Source organism: Eurytemora carolleeae, unplaced genomic scaffold, assembly GCF_000591075.1.
Source record: "Eurytemora carolleeae unplaced genomic scaffold, Eaff_2.0 scaffold766, whole genome shotgun sequence".
Classification (NCBI taxonomy): Eukaryota; Metazoa; Arthropoda; class Copepoda; order Calanoida; family Temoridae; genus Eurytemora; species Eurytemora carolleeae.
The window spans coordinates 137727-160924 of record NW_019396659.1 but is presented as its reverse complement, the minus strand read 5'-3'; the positions used below and the strand labels follow the sequence as shown (position 1 = coordinate 160924).

Here is a 23198-nt window from a genome sequence, read left to right as displayed (position 1 = left end):
TTAAAGATTGTTAATGACAACCCTTCGTTAACAATCGTTAACAACGATCCTTTGTTAACAACAACACTTTGTTAACAACGACCATTTGTTAACGTTTGTTAACAAGGAGAGGATGAGAGAGGAAACTGACCTGAAGGGCATGGGTCCTTATCAATGAGTACTTCTAAAGAAGATATCAAGAATTCTTTGCTCCCCCACAACTTTTTACCTGTATGTAAGACAACGTTCATAATTGTCTTCTTATGAAGAAACATTTATTTATCAAAAACTATTTTTTTCAAAATCGATCGTTTTCTGAAAAACTACCTTCTTATAAAGTTAGTCGTTTTGTTCAGGATCATTAATGCCAACCTCTTGTTAACAATCGTTAATGACGACCCTTTATTAACGATCGTTAGCATATTCATGAATGAAATCTTTTTTTAAAACGATAGTTTTTATAAACGATTGTTATTGGTATAAAACAGTCGCTTATAATTTTTTAAAAACGATTTTTATTTATTTGCTAAAAGTTCAAAATGAGTGGGTAAAACATCTTCATGATGGAAGATATGGAACATATAAAATTAGATTTTTAAAAATGGAATTTTTTTCTTCAAATTTTTTAATTTTACGGGGAACGCCGGGCACTTCAGCTAGTCTTTTCAATAAAACAGAAAGAGTTATAAATGTTTAAAAGTTTTTTAAGTATTATAAAATATGTAATTTGGTTTAATCTTGACTCAGGTTTTAATTCTTACTCTTGGATTAAAGTATTAGAGTTGGGGCTGTTTAATTGCCAATTAAACATTTCTTCTCCAGTCCTAGCTAAACTTACACTCTTTTCTCCTCCAGTCCTAGCTGAACCCATCCTCTATATTCTCCAGTTCCTAGCTGTGTAGCAAATATCGTAGCAATCCAGCTATATTTGTTAACCTGAACATATCTAGATATATCACGTTGTGCATTCTCTGTAAATATAAATGTGTTTATCACTAATTAAGCAAAACTTGTAATGCGATTAACCTAGCCTAGATACGTCTGTAAATAACTATGTCAAACCTGTATCGTGGTTAGCTTAACTACGCCTATATATATCTGCGCAAATCTTGTAAATATGTTCATTAACCTGTAACATAGATATCCAAATACACGAGAGTTGGAATTAGACTCCGATTTGATTACAGTGTGAGAGTAATTACTTCTTGGTTAGCGAACAAGAAGCATTTTAATCCCTTGTATTGAAAGATTTAAGTTGGGTACTGATTCAGATAAAGTTGTGTCCCAGAATTGACATTGATACTAAAGTATTGTTGAGTTGCATCTTGAAACATAGATATCTGAGAATATGGAAGTATATGCCTGGATTGGTACCGTATTTCAGAACTGAATAGTTCTATGCCTCTTGGATTAATGAGAGGGATTGAGTTGCATCTCTAAACAAAGGTACTTGCAAATATACGGAAGTATATGCCTGGATTGGTACTGTATTACATGGATTAACGAGAGGAATTGATTTGTACCTGGATTGATATTGGTCTGAAAGACTTTTCTGGAGTACGGCATTTCCAGTCCTAGCTGAACCCTTCCTCTATATTCTCCAGACCTAGCTGAACCCATTCTCAATATTCTCTTCCAGTCCTAGCTGAACCCATCCTCTATAATCTCCTCTAGTCCTGGCTGAACCCATCCTCTATATTATCCAGCTCTAGCTGAACCGATCCTCGTTATTCTCCAGTTCTAGCTGAATCCACCCTCTTTATTCTGCAGTCCCTGCTGAACGCGTCCTCTGTATTCTCCAGCCCTAGCTGAACCCATCCTCTATATTCTCCAGTCCTAGCTGAACACATCCTCTATAGTCTCCAGCCCTAGCTGAGCCCATCCTCTTTATTCTACAGTCCTAGCTGAACCGATCCTCATCATTATTCTCCAGTCCTAGCTGCATCCACCCTCTTTATTATGCAGTCCCTGCTGAACTCGTCCTCTGTATTCTCCAGTCCTAGCTGATTCCATCCTATATATTCTCCAGCACTAGCTGAATCCACCATCTTTATTCTACAGTCCTAGCTGAACCCATCCTCTATATTCTCCAGCACTAGCTGAATCCACCCTCTTTATTCGCAGTCCCTGCTGAACTCGTCCTCTGTATTTTCCAGTCCTAGCTGAACCCTTCCTCTATATTCTCCAGACCTAGCTGAACCCATCCTCTATATTCTCCAGTCCTAGCTGAACCCATCCTCTATATTCTCCAGTCCTAGCTGAACCCTTCCTCTATATTCTCCAACACTAGCTGAACCCATCCTCTATATTTTCCAGTCCAGGCTGAACCCATCCTCTATATTCTCCAGCACTAGCTGAATCCATCCTCTTTATTCTGCAGTCCCTGCTGAGCTCGTCCTCTGTATTCTCAAGTCCTAGCTGAACCCATCTGCTATATTCTCCAGTCCTCGCTGAACCCATCCTCTATATTCTCCAGTCCTAGCTGAACCCATCCTCTATATTCTCCAGTCCTAGCTGAACCCATCCTCTATATTCTCCAGTCCTAGCTGAACCCATCCTTTATAGTCTCCAGTCCTAGCTGAACCCGTCCTATATATTCTCCAGCACTAGCTGAACCCATCCTCTATATTCTCCAGCACTAGCTGATTCCATCCTATATATTCTCCAGCACTAGCTGATTCCATCCTATATATTCTCCAGCACTAGCTGATTCCATCCTATATATTCTCCAGCACTAGCTGATTCCATCCTATATATTCTCCAGCACTAGCTGATTCCATCCTATATATTCTCCAGCACTAGCTGATTCCATCCTATATATTCTCCAGCACTAGCTGATTCCATCCTATATATTCTCCAGCACTAGCTGATTCCATCCTATATATTCTCCAGCACTAGCTGATTCCATCCTATATATTCTCCAGCACTAGCTGATTCCATCCTATATATTCTCCAGCACTAGCTGATTTCATCCTATATATTCTCCAGCACTAGCTGAACCCATCCTCTATATTCTCCAGTCCTAGCTGATTCCATCCTATATATTCTCCAGTCCTAGCTGATTCCATCCTATATATTCTCCAGTCCTAGCTGAACCCGTCCTATATATTCTCCAGCACTAGCTGAACCCATCCTCTATATTCTCCAGCACTAGCTGATTCCATCCTCTATAGTCTCCAGTCCTAGCTGATTCCATCCTATATATTCTCCAGTCCTAGCTGATTCAATACTATTTATTCTCCAGTACTAGCTGATTCCATCCTATATATTCTCCAATCCTTGCTAAATCCATTCTAATTATGTTCTCCAATACTGACAATAATTACAAATATATAAAACTGGTTAAAACCATGAAATTTCAAATATGAAGTGATCTTAACCGTAATATTTAAACTTTATGAAATAGAAAAAGTTGAAACCATTAAAAAGTTTTAAATGGCTTTGTCGGGTTAGTTTAAGGAATATATATGGAAATGTTAGAGGTTTCTAAAGAATGTAAAGTTACAGGGATTTCGTAAAGGGAACTTTTTTTATAGGAAAGTAATGACAATTGGGGTGGATTGATTTCAAAAAGCTTAAAAAATAGTGGAAGAGATGAAATATATTAAAAATCTGAAATACATAGTTCATTAAAAAGTATAAAATAGCAAATGCGAAAATCGACATGTGGTTAAAAGTTAAGTCCAAGTTAAGTCTCATTTAACGTTAAACCATGGACCTCAAGTTTACTGTGAAGGTTTAAAATGAGTTCTCATGACTGGCGCAAGGGCATTTCTTTTCAATACTTATCCAGTATTTTTATAATTATAATTTTATATCCATTTAGTTTTCGGCTGAATTTCTAGTTTTGGTTCTCTCCGGCTGATTTTTCAAATATTTAGATATTTAACTTTTAATTGGTGCTTTAAAATTATTTTTAGCACTTATTGGTTTAGTTTTTCCTCTAAAGGGGGAATCCATAAAGCTGTGGAATTGGAAGACGACATTTAAACAACCATATATATGTAATTGATTCTATTATAAAGGAAATTATATTACTAGCAACTTAAAAAATATCATGGTGAAATGGGTTTGGGTTATAAGTCATAACTCAAGTCTAACAAAGCCTGCGATTTAAAATCTTCGGCTCGAGCCGTAATTCCTTGAACCCGACTTTTAGACCCAATCTTCTACCTAACTTGTGTCAGGTGATTGACAGCTGCAAGATCTTTGGCTCGATTTAAGGACAAAGGTGTTAAGCTCAATGAACATAAAACCGACCTTGGTTGGTTTTAGTGGAGAATAAGGCTCAATGTTGAGTCTTGCTCTCATAAAAACCCGAAATACGCCAATTCCTTCCATGAAAATCCGCCAAAAAGAATATTAAACCGATTATTTTCAACTAAACTCTGGAAAATAAGATGCAGCTTGAATCCGAAAGCTAAAGCCGTAAATAAGGCCCAACGACAGCTTAGACCCGACTCCGAGCCGTATTTTCCCTGTTTTTAAATTGCGGATTCAGAATACTGTATTCTGTGGCCTTTTTATAACAAAAAAAAATAATGTCTTATTGATTTTGAAAATCTTAATACCTTCAGTTTTTTCAGCCCCTTTTTCAACAAATTTAATTTTTTATTCCAATTTTCTATTTATTAATTATATAATTCTATTTTTCAATTTTGCCACAGACTGTTGTCTTTACTTTTGCTAATCCAGCTTTTTATGGAAGCAATTTAACCTTTATTCTTGGTAAACTATAAGGTACAGGCTGTCCCGAAAAAACATTGGATTTTAAAACGCGTATCTACATTTTAGAAAGCCCAGCAGTTAAAGGTTCTATAGAATATATCATATTAAATATTAATTTTCAAGATCGAATAAAATCCCATGTTTATTGGGACACTCTGTTTGTCAGCAAACAAGTATAATTCTAAAATAACAAAACTGTGATGAAGCCCGGCCAGTCAATCAACCTTTTGTCTTTACAGGGCAAGAAAGCGTACAGTAAAAATCAGAAAACTATAGAAAATAAAGACGACATTATACTAATCTTTGAGTTTATTTATTGTTGTTACAAAGACAGGGTTTTACTAGTAGCTTAACAGTTGATAATGTAGTTTTTATATACAGAATGATACCAAAAGGTTAAATTTATTGTTATTTTTTTGTATTTTTTTTCAATAATAAAAACATACTTAAAAACAAAACAAATAACTTTAATGAGACTTTAGACACGATTGAACAAAACTGAATCAGTCTTTTTCTTACATTTATAATGGCTTCCTATCTTTTAACAGTTTGTTATCTCTGCCAAATAATTTAGTAAAAGACAACATTTAAGATGGTACCGATTTATTAACTTTTTGAGGAACTCACAAAGGACGAGACTTTAGAAACGACTGTACAGATTATAATCAGTCTTTTTTCCTTTATTCATGGATTCCTAGCTGGATGTAAGATCAAAGATATCCTTCGGATGGACAGAGGGAAAGACTCAATAAAGACTAATGTTTTGTGCAGGTAACCCTGTATATAAAAATAAGTTAAGAAAAATATTGAAATAGAAAGGGGGGAGGTTCATCCACAGGGGGGGGGGGGGGTTCATCCACAGGGGGGGGGGGAAGGTTCATCCACAGAAGCATGTTTTCTTATCAGGTTTTCTATCTGAGTTGTGTAGGAATATTGGACTGGCTAATCTGTTATCAGACCTTTCTTCTCGTGATACTAAAGTAGAAAATTATTCAAACTTTTTATCATTTCTAGTTTAAAGATCAATAAACTGCAAGTCAAAAGTAAAGAATAATACAAAATTCAAATGTTTAAACCTTCAAGATGAAATTTGAGCTAGAGATAAATAATTAGTTCCTTTGCTTTTTATTAAAACAAGCAAAGGAATTGCATCAAACTTAAATTTTCTTATTCATTTATCTTTGCAACCTGACAGTGTATACTTTTGATATTTCAAACTTAGATTATTTGATCTGACATAATTGATAGTTTGAAATATTTAAGTAAGTAAGGTCTACATAATCGGGTTGCAAAAATAAAGGGATTAGAAAATCAGAGTTTGTGGCAAAGACGCAATTTCTTTACTTTTAAGAAGCGAATACATATATAGAATTAGTTTGAAAAAAGAGAACTATCCAGTTAACATACCCCCCCCCCCAAAAAAAAAGAAGAAAAAACTAAACAGGAACAGTGTAAATAATATATAAATGCTTCAGTGGGTTCAGTTTACAATAAAACGTTCAAAATTCGGATTGACAGAAAATGAAATATTTGTTGAATTTTTATTTATCCAATTTTTCTATTTTGGATTGAGAATGAAAGAGTAAAATTAACTACTGTGCCAACATCAATAATTTGATAAAAATGAAGAACAACAGATGGGAGGCGGTGGATTTATTAAAAGGACCGTTTACAGCAGATGGGAGGAGGTGGATTTATTAAAGGAACCGTTTGCAGCAGATGGGAGGAGGTGGATTTATTAAAGGGACCGTTTGCAGCAGAAAGGAGGCGGTGGATTTATTAAAGGGACCGTTTGCAGCAGAAAGGAGGCGGTGGATTTATTAAAGGGACCGTTTGCAGCAGATGCGAGGCAGTGGATTTATTACAGGCACTGTCTGCAGCAGATGGGAGGTGGGGGATTTATTAAAAGCAATTTGAATGATTTGAGTGATTTGAGGAGTGATTTGAGTGATTTAAGGAGTGATTTGAGTGATTTGAGGAGTGATTTGAGTGATTTGAGGAGTGATTTGAGGAGTGATTTGAGGAGTGATTTCAGTGATTTGAGTGATTTGAGTGATTTGAGTGATTTTAGGAGTGATTTGAGTGATTTGAGAAGTGATTTTAGGAGTGATTTGAATGATTTGAGGAGTGATTTGAGTGATTTGAGGAGTGAGTTGAGTGATTTGAGGAGTGATTTGAGTGATTTGAGTGATTCGAGTGATTTGAGGAGTGATTTGAGTGATTTTAGTGATTTAAGGAGTTATTTGAGTGATTTTAGTGATTTGAGAGATTTGAGTGATTTGAGTGGGGTCGAAGAAAATTAGGCACCGAGGAATGGATAATATTATAAAAAGGGGGGATTTATGACTAGGGGGAGGGGGTAGTATGATGAAGTTCTACTAGTTTTTCTATAAAGCTAAATTAGTTAACCTACTCCATATTAATTTAAAGTAAACAATATTCTTTAATAAATTAAAAACTTGAATTTAAATTAAAATTAAACTAAAATATTAAGTTTGATTAAATTCCTAGTTGCTGAACTAAACTTAAACCAGCTTCATCAATTCCGTTCCCCTCCTTAGCAGACACCAGGGACCAACCTTATTATCATTTTTATCATTATTATTAATATTATTATTATTATCCCATTTATCAATATTATTATTATTATTATAACCAGCTTCATCAATTCCGTTCCCCTCCTTAGCAGACACCAGGGACCAACCTTATTATCATTTTTATCATTATTATTAATATTATTATTATTATTATTATTATTATTATTATTATTATTATTATTATTATTATTATTATTATTATTATTATTTTATTATTATTATCATTTTTATCATTATTATTAATATTATTATTATTATTATTATCATAATTATTACTATTATCATTTTAATTATATTCATTATTATCATGATTCGAGCTGGTACAACATGTACTATCCAGTCTGGACTACCAAGTGTAAAGCGGATCCAGCACGTTTTATGCAACAACTGCTGTAGCCTGGCAGGATCACAGTGTAGTATTTTCATTATTTTTTGTTCAATTATCTGTAAACAGTTTTAAATTTATATTTTATATAAATATGTTTTTAAAATACATTATATTCCCGTCCATATTCCGACACTCTATTTTTCAGAGTTAATAACATGACCTTCATAAGTTAGACGGGAATTATACTAATAACATTGAATATATAAAACAGTATCTACCAGATCTCGGAACTACAGGGTGTCCCACGAAACATGACAATAGGAAGACGACTTGAAAGTCGTCTTTGGTATTTGAATTTATTTGTGACATTTAGTCTTCTATCTACTTTAACATGCATGATTCTGGAAACAATTATCACATAATTCTCCTAGCCCTGGCATTTCCAAAAAGTGGTCTGCGTTTTTTGTGCTTTCAATATTACCGGAGATATAAAGTGTTTGGTTCAGATTTCAATTTTGTTAAATAAAAGCAAAATTGTCGAAATCTGAACGAAATTCTTCATATCTCGGGCAATATTGAAAGCACAAAAAAAGGCAGACCACATTTTGGAAATGGCAGGACAAGGGAAATTTTGTGATTATTATCTCTAGAAATTTACTTCTAAAATTAAGTTGACAAATAAACGCAGCAAATTATATCAAAAATCAAGACGACATTCAAGTCGTCCTGCATACTGTCATGTTTCGTGGGACACCCTGTAGTATCGTTAATATTTAACGATTAATCTCGATACCCAATGTATGGCACTGTTAAATTCAAGGAAAAAATGGTTGATCGTTTCATTTTAGTTAACCCTGTAGGATGCAATCAATATACGGGATTTTGAAAAGAAATTATATTAATCTGCATAAGATGTAGAGTTATGCTGGATCAGGAGATTCACAATACAAAAGTTCTGAACTTCATTGTCAATTTAGAAATTGTTCTAATATTATCATTAAAAGTCTTTTTTTTTGGAAATAGTTTTTTATTGGTGCGACGTTGCAATGTTGATCCTATTCTGTGGTTAGTAAAAATAGATTAATTTTTCTTGAAATATTATCATAATTATGATAATTAAATTGCTATTGTTATATTTGTAAATATAGTTTATTTTGATGAATTAGACCATTTAGAAAATAAAACAATTAAGTTTTCCTTACATATATTTTATAAAAATAGAAAAACATGTATTTTTATGTTTAATTATCATAAACATCATAGTTCGTAATGTACAGGGTGTCCCAATAAACATGGGAATTCAGTGACGAATTGGATATCGTCTTTGTTATAAATTTGCATTGTAATACCTAATTTCAAAAGCCATAATATTACTATGTATGTATGATAGAATTTATTTTATGAAAAGAGTAAAACACTGTAAAGATGTCTCCGCAAGATAAACAGTGTTTGTATACTGCAATTTTCTTGTTTTACTAAGTACAACCGTATGCAGCCAAAACATAAACAAACAAAATGTGAACATAGCAGACGAAACTCTTACAGATTACAGCTTTTTCAGTAGGTATCACTATACTAAATCAAAGAATTATTTATAAAGACGATATCGAATTCGTCACTGAATTCCGATGTTTATTGGGACACCCTTTAACATAATGACTTTGAAAAGAAAAAGGGTGCCCTGCACAGTAATCCAAAAAATCGTTTCAAATTTTTCCTAAAATATCTGAAGAACTAAAGCCAAAAAAGTGTTAAATAATTAATAATAATAGTTATAAAATGTACACTTTTACTGCCTCAAACAAGTTTATGTGAGTCTTTGAGGTAAAAACAAAGGCATTGCGACACTTCAAATTCGACCCTGTCCAAATTCATTTTAGACCAGCTTTTAATTTTTAGGAACGTAAACTTAAGAATCATTTTTAACCCACTACACACAGCGGGAGGCGATTTTGTCAATGCAACGAAGACGGCTTTTTTATTTAAGTTTTGTTTGTTAATAAACTTTTTCGAATTATGTAAGTAATCAATTTAGAGGCTTTTTTATTAACAGCTTCTCTTTACTTTCGTTTCGATTTCTTAAACATAAACAGCTCAAGCTTTTTTTTGTCCTAGAACTCTCCTAGCGTTGTGAATTGTTGTGAATTTTAATGAAAAGAAATTTAAAGATGTTTTGTAATTTTTTAAAATAATTTTTGTGAATTTTAATGAAAATAAATTTAAAGATGTTTTGTAATTTTTTTAAATACATAGGGTAGGGTACTTGAAAAACGGATTTAGAAACGTGTGATATTTGTTGAAAATAAAAATAAATATATTTTACATTCTTTTACCCCTTTTTTCCACCCTCACCCTCCCTATTAAAGTTATCGGTCTAATTTTTTTTCAATGAGCTGGCCTTGACAAATTGGACTATGAACATGCATTTCAATCCTATTCTCTGGAGCCTTTTTCTAGGGGGGGGGGGCGTGGACGCCCCCAGAGATTCAGAGCTCTCAGCCTTTTTAGGGTTAATATAGACCGTAAACGCCACTAAATTAATATAATTGAGATCGTTAGCTAACAGTAACTTTTAGAAAGAGTGGAAAAAACCGTTAACAGAACGGAACCTTCAGATTTTTATTAGAACAAACGAACGAAATAGGTAGTTCACGTACAAAAAACGAACGAAATGTTTAGTTCACGAACAATGAACGAAAAAAATGGTTAGTTCACGAACGAAAAACGAAAAAAATAGGTAGTTCACGAACAAAAAACGAACGAAATGGTTAGTTCACGAACGAAAAACGAAAAAAATAGGTAGTTCACGATTGAAAAACGAAAGAAATGGTTAGTTCACGAATGAAAAACGAAAGAAATGGGTAGTTCACGTACGAAAAACGAACGAAATGGTTAGTTCACGAACAATGAACGAAAAAAATGGTTAGTTCACAAACGAAAAACTAAAAAAATAGGTAGTTCACGAACAAAAAACGAACGAAATGGTTAGTTCACGAACAATGAACGAACGAAATGAAAAGAAACCAAACGCACCCAGTGCAGACAGACTAGAAGGCAAACCGGAAGGATTACACCATGTAGTATACTCTTCTAGTGAGAATAATAAAGTGGGAACCAGGAAATATTGGAAAAGGACATGAAAGCACTACTAAAGTGTATCTAATCTGATGTTGTTACAAAGTAAAGTTGGTTATGCTCGTAACTTTTAAGATGAATTATTTAGGGAAATGGGTCTGATTACACTGCACAATTGCCGTGTCTAATGTTACTCGCACTGTTTCAAATAAGAACCTAAATTCTACAGTTTTCTCTTTATGTTTATGTTTGAATGGAAGACGATTTTTACCTGCAAACCCATGTTTTTTGCAGAACTCAGATATTTCTTCATCAGTTGGCATCTCAGGCTCTCTGCAGTACAATAACAAACATTATGTACAATATGTTTACGTACAGAGTTACCCACGACGGATATTTCTTCAAAGACGACTGTACGGAATTTATAATGTCATTTTCAATTTATTCATGATTATCTTCCAATGTAAACTTCTTTTTTTCTTTGTCAAATCATTAAAAAAGCCATTTAAAGTCTATATTCAAGACAGTAGATTTAATATAAACTTGGGATCGTCATATTTGAAAAGTTTCAAGTCGTCTTTACAGTCTCATCCTTTAAGAGTGTCCCTGAAGCTCAAGTTTCAAGCTTCAAAACTTAACTCTGGTACATCTAGTAGTAATAAGTAATCATTTTAACCCTATCTTTGCTGAAGAATGGTTCATGGTGAGAAGAAACCCTAATTGACAAGTACACAAAAGCGTATTTAAAAAAACTAATATAAAAAATTTTAATTTTGAAATATTTTTTAACATTATATTATCAATATCGAATAACATGTTCGCCACTTCAATAAATTTTGACCAGATGGTTTTTTTGGTGTTCAAGCCCAGTCAATTTTAAAGGAGTTGATTCTTCGCCAAAAATTGTAAGTTTCTAAACTCTATATCTTTGCAACCCAATGTCGTGGACCTTACATTTTTCAAACTATTAATTCTATTAGATCAAATAAACTAGGTTTGAAATATCAAAGGTGTACATTATCTAGTTGCAAAGATATAGAGATTAGAAAATTTGAGTTTGTGGCAAATACTTAATTCCTTTTCAGTAAAATGGCCGAGTATGACACATGATGCATTTTTGAAAAGCTCTAAGGCTCCTTCGGAAATCTGAAAGAAAATAAGTTAATTGCAAAAAATTGGTAATTTTGTTGGCAATATAAATAAAAGGAAAGAAATTGAGTTTTTGCCACAAACCCAAATTTTCTAATACCTATATCTTTGCAACCTAGTTTGAAATGTCAAACTTGGTCTATTTAATCTAATAGAATATATAGTTTGAAATATTAAAGGTTACGGTTTCGGGTTGCAATAAAGAGTTTGTGGAAAAAATGTTGTTCCTTTATAAATAATAAAACATATGTGAACAATATCGAAATCACTTAAGTTCATTTTATTTAATTTTTGTCGAAATTTAAGAATAGGATGTTTTGTTTTCCTTGGTAGATCACACTTATTCCCGAGTAAAATTGCTGGAACAGGTCTACCATCACCGGATAAAACCTTTAAAAAAACAGTAAAATATGTTTTAAAAAAAATGTTTTAATTTTTTAATTTTACCTTTTGGTCAAGATCTAGTTTCCATTTGACAGCAGCCTCTGAACATTTAAACATCGTACATTTGATGGGAAAATAATTGTTTTGTTTTTTTTTAAATCGTAAAAAATTGATAAAGCAAACCACTTGCGGATTTTTACAGCAATGAAACCAAGATTTATCTCAATCAGAATGACAATATCTTTGTAGATTAAAAACCAGAAAACTGTGACATAGCAAGACGACTTTAGACTCAAGTTTTTATCTGAGTCCTACGTGAACATGATATAATGATACAGAACAATTGCGCGGTGTAAATAGACCTATTTTTCTTAAAACAGGATTTTTTTAAGCTACTGGTAAAACTATTTGTTTAAAACTTCATAAAAACACTTGTTTACTTGTGGTCTTCCTATTCCACAGTTTTCTGGTTTTCACTGTATATAGATTTTATTTTATTATATATATTTTATTATATATATATATAAGTCCACAAAAATAATTATTTGACAATTTAAAAAAAATTCAAATTTTAAAATCTTTTTCTAGAGCAAAATGACGTCTAATCCCTAGTGTTGCCACCCTGGACAGATCGAAGACGATAAATGCCGCGGCTGCATCCCTGTAGTATACCCTCGTCATGTTACCAAACCTTTCCTGACCTAATCAATAATAATTTAGAGTTAATTAATATCTAAAGAATGTATTGTCTACAGGATGGATGGAGGATAAGAATGTATTGTCTAGAGGATGAATGGAGGATAAGAATGTATTGTCTAGAGGATGAATGGAGGATAAGAATGTTTTGTCTATAGGATGGAAAGAGGATAAGAATGTATTGTCTAGAGGATGAATGGAGGATAAGAATGTATTGTCTAGAGGATGAATGGAGGATAAGAATGTATTGTTTAGAGGATGAATGGAGGATAAGGATGTATTGTCTAGAGGATGGATGGAGGATAAGAATGTATTGTCTAGAGGATGAATGGAGGATAAGAATGTTTTGTCTAGAGGATGAATGGAGCTCAAGAACTTTCCCAATAAATAGATCTTTTTAAAATTCAGAAGAACTTGGATATTGATTTCTCTCCTCCACACCCTGTCAATCAAATTTAGGAAAATGTGAAATTTAAAGATGTTTAAAGGAAGAGTGTCGATATAAAAAATGTGGGTGGGGGAAGACTCTAAAGTTTAAAAAATATTTGAAATAATTCAGAAATTGAATCGGATACAATATAATTTAGCTAATCCATGGATTCTGGGCAGGAATACAGTTTTTTATTATAATATTAGTTTGTTAAGTTTTAAAAATGCCGCGCTTAAGAGACGATTAAGCTCCCTAGGTGCCACATATGACCAGAGACGACTAAGTTGCCTAGAGTAGAATGTCTGTTACAGCTAGTTTCTAATGTCGATTTTAAAAATTCCTAGTGTCTAATGTCTATTGCATAGTGTCTAATGTCTAATGTCGATTTTATAAAATCGTCTAATGTCATGTCGATTTTAAAAATTCCTAGTTTCTAATGTCTATTGCATAGTGTCTAATGTCTAATGTCGATTTTATAAAATCCTAGTGTCTAATGTCGATTTAAAAATTCCCAGTGTCCAACGTCTATTGTATAGTGTTCAATGTCTAATTCCTAATGTCTATGTTCAGTATACATTGTCTATAATTGCCAAGTGTCTAGACTGGTATAAATGCAGTATTGTAGTTTAAAGTTTTAATATCTGTCTACCTCAATATAGAATATTTATTCTACTGGGAACCTTCTCCTTGGTATTTTTAAATATGTAAACAGAAACATTTTCATAAAATAATTGAATGGTTCAATTAGGTAATAATATTCCTGTATCCCTGTATCCCTGTATCCCTGTATCCCTGTATCCCTGTATCCCTGTATCCCTGTTACCCCTGTATCCCTGTATCCTGCAAGGCTGGAACTGTATCCCTGTATCCCTGTATCCCTGTATCCCTGTATCCCTGTATCCCTGTATACCTGCTATATCCCAGAGTTGCAACCTAACCACAGTATCTTTGTCTAGGTTAACCGTCTTGAGTGCAAAATCTACTCCTGTAGTAATCAGACCAGTCTCTTATCAATTATGCAAACTAACCGCAGTTTAACACTTCTCAGAGTTAGAAACTTCTATCTTTTAGAAAATCTTTATGGTCAAAATTTTTATGCTCAATATATATATTGGAAATTGGCTGTGCACCATATTTTACAGTTAGAACCCACTTACTTTATACAACTCAGCTGAAAACAAAATATAAAACTGTTGGTTTTTTACATTTAAAGAGCAATTTCATGTGAGACACACAAATAGATTGGCTAGAATGCTTTTTTTATGATGAAAGGTAAAGGTTAAAAAAGATAAATGAATTGATTACTATTCACAAACTCTACTTGCGTTGAACTGCCTCTCCACGGCTCAAAGGAAGTGAGTTGTTGTCACAAACTTAAATTATCCAATTTCTATAACTTTGATTCCTGATGGTGTAAACCTGTGATGTTTCAAATTTAAATTCTTTGATCTAACATAATTCACAGCTTTAAGTATCTAAGGTCTACGAAATTGGGTTGCGAGGATATATGGGTTAGAAAGTTAGAGTTTGTGGCATAAACTCCATTCCTTTGAATCACCGATTCAAATCTTCATAAATCTGTAACTTTGGATCGGAGGCCCAAATTTGCACCGGCATTGGTTGAGCGACGTAGCTCAATTTAATTAAATTTGGTTTGAAAATTAGAGATTGTGGCGAGTAATCAATTCCTTTCTATTTATTTACATAGATAATTGTCTGGTTAAAACTGGATATTCTGGGAAAAACTGTCTAGTTTCGGAAATAAATCCAGCTTCTGCTGGTTACAATTCCTTTGACGAAATAGACCAGGAAATAGGAAACTATTAAACTTTTCACAATAGATTAAATTCCAGAGACATTTGAAACTGCACGCAAAACACTTAAAACTAGATTTAAAAGTTACAAAACAAGTTGAAAACCTTCAAAACAACTTTTTTTTTACACAATTGAAAAGAAAATAAATCACTTTATCGCTATTAGATAAAATTTAATTTTGCAAATCATTTTGCTTTTGCCACAAACTTAAATTTTCTAATTTCAATTTCATTGCAACCTGGCGGTGTAAACCTTTAATATTTCAAAGGAACTGAGTCTTTGCCACAAAATCAAATAGTCTAATCCCTATATCTTTGCCACCTGATGGTGGAAACCTTTATTATTTCAAACTTATGTTATTTGATGTATATGTCAGAATAGTTTGAAATATCTAAAGTCTATGTCATTAGGTTCCAAAGATATGGGAGTAGAAAATCAGAGTTAGTGGCAAAGAATCAATTCCTTTAGACTATTTGATCAAACAGAAATCATAGTTTGAAATATCAAAAGTCTATCACATCGAGTTAAAAAAGATTTTGTGGTTAAAAAATTTAAATTTATAACCACGCAAATCTGCCTCTTTAGTAAAAGTAAATTCAACCTATATAAAGCATAAAGTCTGACCGTGTCAACCTTGTTGCGCCGGCTTGTCCTGTCCATAGAGCTAGGTACAGTACAAACTGGGACCGGAAAGGTTGACCCGGCTCGGAAATTCCAATGTACTACGGTTGCCCGTTTGACGACCGTTCTCATCAAATATAGATTTTGAGGTAAATTTTTATTTAATTATTTTTGACTGATCTGCCTATGGTAGCTCTGTAATGTTGAGAGAAGAACTGATGAACATATCGTTTAATTATACTTGTTTTTCCACTTCCAACTTCTCCTTACCCATTTCCGAGACTGGGACATCTTCATACATTACTTTTACTTATTTATTTACGTACAAGCAATAATCCACAATTTGTGCTTTATACATGTCCAGGTTATATAATACTTGTTTTTAACATCTTTAAATCTTTGCAAACCTTGACATTTTAATCTATGATTATTGCCAGATTAGATAAACAAATAGTATAAATAATGAAATGATAACACAAAAAGTTTAGAACAGATATATCGATTAGAAAATTAAAATTTGAAATATGTAATTGTATTTTAACTTTAGTTTAACTTGAATTTCTGGGGATTTATTATTATCTATGAAGATCTCTATTCTGGATAGGATGTTGTACTTTATATGGCACAGGTTTTAAAATTTGAAAACGTCTTTTGGAAAAATTAATTCTATCAAAATTGATTTTTATAACGCAGCGTAATAATAGCATAGTTTTATGTATAATTTCTTGCCTATGACCAGAACTTTGAAGATATAATCATCCCTGAAAAAAATGTAAAAGTTTTAATTAAAAACAAATAAAAAACAAAATTTAATTATTTCTCAAACATATAAAATTTAGATTTAATGGACGCAATTTCAAGTTACTCTTCATGCAGAGATTGAATTTTATTTTTTGATAATTATATTTTTATTTTGATTGATAGTTAACAACAACAGAGAACTCCGTGTGTCTATCTCTAAAAAGATTATTAAATTGCCAACTAAAATGGAGTTTACATTAAAATATGTTAATTAAATATTAATAAGACTAGAAATTCAAGGCGCTTCGCGCCCTTCTTTCTAGCCTTAGAGGGCGCTTCGCGCCTATCTTCTAAATTAGTGGTGAACATGTTCTCTTTGTGTACATCGTAAAACAAAACAAAAATAATTCGCAGATTTTTACAAAAAATTTCGCGGATTTTCAAAATTTAAAAATTTAAATTAAAAATTTAATGACGATCGAATTTTGAAAGAGACAAATATTTGAAATTTTATTTTTTCATAAACCTTCCCTGGGGTCCCTAGATGTCCCACAAAAAATTTGGGCCCGATCGGTTCAGCCGTTTTGACGTTTATTGGATACAAACAAACAAACAAACAAACAGACAAACAGACAGACAGACAAGCCAAATTTATATATAGATTAATAATTAACATTTCTTTAAAAAGCCAATTTTCAAACAAAGTTATCAAGAAGTGGAAGCATTTCCGTAGAAAACTAAGGATAATTCTGTCATCCCTGATTAGTTTAAAGTTTAAAGCGGACTGTTCTGAATCACATTACATTGAGATGGATTGGTTTTGGTTTTAAAACTGGGATAGTTTTATGAAGCATTGCAATTTGTTTGATTTAGTTGATTTGATATTTGAAGTTTGGGCGGACTTGCCAAAATATTTGAAATATATCAATAGTTTTCAATTATTATTTATTTTTAAACATTGTATTTTACAATTCATGGAAAAGTATTCCATTTCTTATTCATTTGGGTTAGATATGATTATACAAGCGCTCTAAAAATATATGATTATAAAAGCGCTCTAAAATATATGATTATACAAGCGCTCTAAGAATATATGATTATAAAAGCGCTCTAAAAATATATGATTATAAAAGCGCTCTAAAAATATATGATTATAAAAGCGCTCTAAAATATATGATTATACAAGCGCTCTAAAAATATATGATTATAAAAACGCTCTAAAAATATATGATTATAAAAGCGCTCTAAAAATATATGATTATAAAAGCGCTCTAAAAATATATGATTATAAAAGCGCTCTAAAAATATATGATTATAAAAACGCTCTAAAAATATATGATTATAAAAGCGCTCTAAAAATATATGATTATAAAAACGCTCTAAAAATATATGATTATAAAAGCGCTCTAAAAATATATGGTTATAAAAGGCCTCTAAAAATGACCCAAAGTGAGAAAAATATTTCCCAAAAATTGATGCTTTCATTCTGATTGGGTAAATTTTTATTTTATACAAATCAATTACGTAAAAATGTACAACTTGAATATTTAGCTTACAAACACACAAAGATATCTCTATATCGTTAATTAATGAAAAGGGTACAATTAGACCCAGTCTGCATCGTTTATGCACTATTAAATAGTGTAAATTATATTCCGTTTGTAATAAAATTCTAGATTTTACCTGGAACTCATTTTTACGACGTTGAAGGCACTAAAGCTAATGCTAAGTTTGTTTCTTCTGATGCTGATGCTACTTTGATGCTGATAGTGGATTTAAAAACTTATTAAACTGCTCTTTCTGATAATGAATCAGATGCTGTATCTTGTAATTCTACTCTTGAAACAGCGTCTAGAATATTGTTTTCCTTTTTTTTCCTGAAAAACTGAAAAAGTTCAAAATGTTCTTTTGTTTCTTTTCCTTTGTAGTATCTTCAATATCAGCCACAGAAACCTTTATGTTGGCTTCATTTGCCCAGATGTCGTGCGATCTGAAATATTCACAATATTCAAATTCAGAACTTTTTCTTTCTTTGGAGAATCAGAAAAACGAATAACTATTTTTTATTTAGAAAACTGTTTCCTCATTTTTGTTCAAAATCAAAATTTTGAAATTTATCAGATTTCGTCATTTGCGATTAGTTTCCTACTATTTTTTATGCAACCCGCCTCCTTGCTTTTAGTTTGTATTCATAACAAAAGCTTTGTATATTTTGATTTATCAAAACTTCAAAAGAACCTGTCAAATCATTTCACAAAAGTTTTTATTGTGTTTATCGAGGTTTATATATTACACAATTAAATATTAATCTTTGTCATTTAGCACAAAAAAAGATCAAACAAAAAATGTTTACCTACTTTTGACTCCAACCAGGGGGGGGGGGTTAGTTTCACGTGTACACCAAACAAAAAGTAATTTTCCTCTATGGACTAAAGATCGCCGAGAAATGTTTTGTTTTCCATGAAATATCACATATTTATTAATTTTTTTCTTTAATAACGTTTTAGAGATGCTAAACAATTTAGGCTTGAACCATAGTCTGTGCCTTAATTAACCGTACTGCCTAGACCCTGCTAAAAAATTCGTTTAAATTTGTTTAATAAAGTAAAATTATGATATTACCCTTTTAAATGTGTAAATGCCAGAGTAACTCCTCTTAACGACATGTACGTTATAATATAAAGTCCCAACACTACTAACCACACATATAGATAACAACGTAGATAGATTTAGATAGATAGATAGATAGATAGATAGATAGATAGATAGATAGATAGATAGATAGATAGATAGATAGATTACTGATAGGTAGATAAACTAGATTGCAGAAGAACATTTGATAAGAATATGATAAGATTTTTAACAAATTTCTCAAAATTAAGAAAAAAAAATTTTTTGTTCAAAAAACTAAAATGTAAAGAATTGATAATCGAGAAACTTTTTAAAAAAAGCTAAAATCGAATTTTGAATATTTAGCCTGCAAATTTTAAGAAAAAATAAAGCTGCGTAAGTTTTTTCTTCTTCATTTTCAGAATATGCTGTGCAGATTCTTGTTTAATAAAGAATTCAAACAATTTTATTATGGCAGGATATTTTTTAACAAAGAAGACGACCTATGCATGCAAGTAGTTCATTATTTTCAAAACCTTCTATATAATAACATTTTACCATCCAAATAGTGTAATTTGTTTGAAAATATATTTTTAATCCTATCTCTGCTGGGGTACTTGAAAACCAGGATATGCTGGGGGGGGGGGGTCCCTGTAATTTCCCATTCACAACGGCCCCCTGTAATTTCCCATTCACAACGGCACCCTGTAATTTCCCTTTCACAACAGCACCCTGTAATTTGTAAAACCTTCCGTTCTTTACAATACTTTTCCTGTCCACATCAAATGACACTTGGGACGATGAGATGTTATTTTTTTATCACGGAAAGTTTAATTATAAAAATACAGTTTTTACCTAAAATTTTATTCTAATCTTCAATATGTAAAGTTAAAAAAAATTTCAGTTTAAAATAAATTTAAGAATATGAGTTGTTGTTACAAATTTAAATTTTTTAATCCATATATTTTAGCAACCTGGTGGTGTAAACAAAATTTATAGAAATATAGATATTACAGGTTGCAAAGATATAAGAATTAGAAAATCAGAGTTTGTTTTGTTGTTGTAAACATCATCATTCTTAATATTTATGGGATATGATGTAATGTTAAACGTGCAGGTACCATGCTATTGAACACTTGAATCGTATTAAACAAATATCTGATTCGAAAAAAGGAAAAATTTATTGATTCTAAAAGATTGATCAATGTTCGGAAAAGATTTCCGGAATTCGATATTTCTTTAAAGCAGTGCTTAGGATCCATTTAAATTTGATGGGGATCCAGATCCGGATCCTGGATCCGCATTGAATAAAAATGGATCCGGATCCAGGTCATTTCTTTAAGATTTGCTGAATTTTTTTTAACAAAAAATAATTTTCAAATTTTTTGTTTTATATTTTTCGCGTATTTTTATTCTAAAACTTGATGAACCATTCAGAAATGATGAAACTTTATATTCTCTCTTTTGTTCAAAAGCTCAGATTTGGGTTTTAGGAGTAAAAAAGTTTCTTTTGTAGTTTTTGGTTGATATTTTACCCCTTGGATCCGGATCCTAAGCACTGTTTTAAAGGGACTGAACGGGTAAGGAACCCTTCATGCAATTGATGGAAACGCCCGATTAACAATGGTACCCTTCAAAACTTCAACTCTGTTTATCTTCTTTTGTGGTTTTACTGCAACAGTGACTGGTGCATTTCTTGCTTTTTAAGAAACCATGGAGAAATTTACAGAAATAATCCTTTCTCAAGTTAGAACAACAACAACTTTTTTTTTATTAAATCAAAGTTTAAACTTAAAGTTACGGTTGTATATTAGGCATTAATTTCTTTCTTTAAAAATCTAAGAAATTAAAAGTTTTTACATAGATATTGATATGCATTAACTTTTAACCGTTAGAATTATATCAATTCTTTAAAGAAAAGTTGGTTTTAAAACATTTGTGAAATCAATATTTGTGACCTCCAATTTTACTTTAATATATTTTACTTTATACGCTCCTTGTGGTTTTAGCATAAGTTTCTAAACAGTTCCAAAACATTAAAAATCTTTTCAAACAATTGCAGGAAAGCTAAAATATTACTCAATACTCGATATGTTAAATTATTCGACGGCAACATTGTTATTTACAAACTATAACTTTTAAAGCGGCCAGCGGAGGGGGAGGAGGTTTTTTAAATCCCAATGTTCTTACATTCCGCCACGAAATTAAACTCAAACTCTTAAATTTGAAAATCTGCATTAATATTTAATTCAGATGAATTGGTAAGGCTAGGACTGGGGATATTTCTAATTTTTGAAAATGTTTGTTCCACGTTCGTTCACCAGGGTCTTGAGCTGGAGAATCCGTTCCACGTTGGTTTCTTCCAATATCGTTCCATTCCTAACTTATTCGTTACATTTCTAATTTACGATTGTCCATGAATGAGCGTTCGTTAAAGTTTAGGTAGTTAAATTATCATTTAGATGTTATCATTTAGATGTTAGATGTTAACATGATACGATCGCTAACGAGTTGAAATCAAGGTTTGTTCGTTGATAAATGATCGCTCCAGTTTCTTACAGAACTGTTCAAACTACGTTTGTTTTTTAACTATGAGGTTGCTGACGAAAAATTCCGTTCGTTTAAAGAACATTAACGCCGTCTGCAGTCCTAGAATAGGCACTATCACAACCAACAAATCTAGCCTGAGGAATATAATTTGCAGAAAAACTGATAATAAAGAAAATATAACTTCTTATTTTTAAAATGATTTAATTTGACAAATTATAAACGTTCCCTTTAAATGTTTTTAAATTAAATTCCCTTTAACTCTTCAATTTAGCGTTCATTGCCAGATAAACCAACATCATTCATGGAAGAATTTTCCTCAATAAGCTAATTAAAAATATAATTATTGTCGTAGCTTCATCTGTTTTGATTACAATCATCGATTAACAGAAAAATAAACATTCATCCCCCCCGCCCCTCCCCTCGTCAAATTATTAGATATTTAATCATTTGAAAATGGAGGTATATTATTATATGACGTTTATCTTGAAGTTGTTAATTAAAATTTTAATTTAACTTATGGAACTTCATACATGGGATGGATTCAGAAACAAGTCTCATTCCATTTATATTTATAAATATAATCCAGACTTAATTATTCAACTGTTCACCATTCATTCCCTTCAATTTATATCTTCTATATAATAAAGCTCTTCACTCATATATATATATATATTTGTATATTTGTGTGTATTTTTATTTGGTCCAGCTCATGAACCCCTTGACCGATTTGTCTCAAACTTTGATTGGGAAACTTGGTAGAACGACAAGAATGTGCTTAGCCTGGTATTCTAAGTAAAGCTGGGTTCCCAAGCTAGTCTGTTTATATTCATGTTTCTATAAAACTTAAACATTAATTTTAGTTATTTTTACCAAAACTGTTTCTGACAGATCGTTGTATCAATTTTTCTCTGACGCCAGAGCATTAGTTATTTATGAAAAAGTTTAGCTTCCATTTATTTATTTAAGTAGAGGAATAGGTTGATAGCTGGATAGTTAGATAGGTTGATAGCTGGATAGTTTCATGATTGAACGAACCTAAGTTTTGTATGAATGTTTATTAAGACTAACGTTCAAAATGACAATAGTCCAAAAATATGTTTTTTAATAATTTCATATTAACATGATTAAAGAACCTGTCAAATCATTCGTTGGGATGTTTAGAAAGATGAAAATTTCCCTGTATGATAATTGAAGGACTGCAGTATGGTTTTGGTGAATTATATTGGCGTACAAAGCCTAGGGGTGTCAGAAATGATTTTTTTTGCATATTTTTAAAAACTTCTATAAAACTTTTTAAGTTTAATTTTTGATAAAACTTTTTGTTCTGGATGATTGCAAATATCTATCTAAAACTTTCTTAAACCGGCATATTTTTTCTATATTCATTTAGTTAAGAGTTTGAGTCAAAATAAGTATTAATAAATATTGCTTTATATCGAGTAGATATCCTTAAACATACCGATGTAAAACCTTTCAGAAAGTAGGAAAGATTCTG

General features: G+C 31.8%; 1 protein-coding gene across 3 annotated transcripts in view; it reads right to left on the bottom strand.

Moving 5' to 3' along the window:
* Positions 1-5293: 5293 nt before the first annotated feature.
* The window catches only part of LOC111707037 (ras-related protein Rab-32), a 59323-nt gene continuing 41418 nt past the window's right edge, over positions 5294-23198 (bottom strand). For 2 of the 3 annotated variants that reach the window (XM_023480022.1, XM_023480021.1), the window contains exons 3-12: positions 18227-18533; positions 16532-16563; positions 15987-16067; positions 14277-14351; positions 12849-12941; positions 12304-12341; positions 12182-12246; positions 10979-11040; positions 7215-7286; positions 5294-5682 (exon numbers count right to left, since the gene is read on the bottom strand). In XM_023480022.1, the coding sequence (XP_023335790.1) occupies positions 5585-5682; positions 7215-7286; positions 10979-11040; positions 12182-12246; positions 12304-12341; positions 12849-12941; positions 14277-14351; positions 15987-16067; positions 16532-16563; positions 18227-18237 (627 nt within the window). In that variant the 5' untranslated portion in view covers positions 18238-18533 and the 3' untranslated portion in view covers positions 5294-5584. Of the gene's footprint in view, positions 5683-7214; positions 7287-10978; positions 11041-12181; positions 12247-12303; positions 12342-12848; positions 12942-14276; positions 14352-15986; positions 16068-16531; positions 16564-18226; positions 18534-19165; positions 19251-23198 lie in introns of those variants that run through there. The other variant, XM_023480020.1, reaches the window with a different exon arrangement.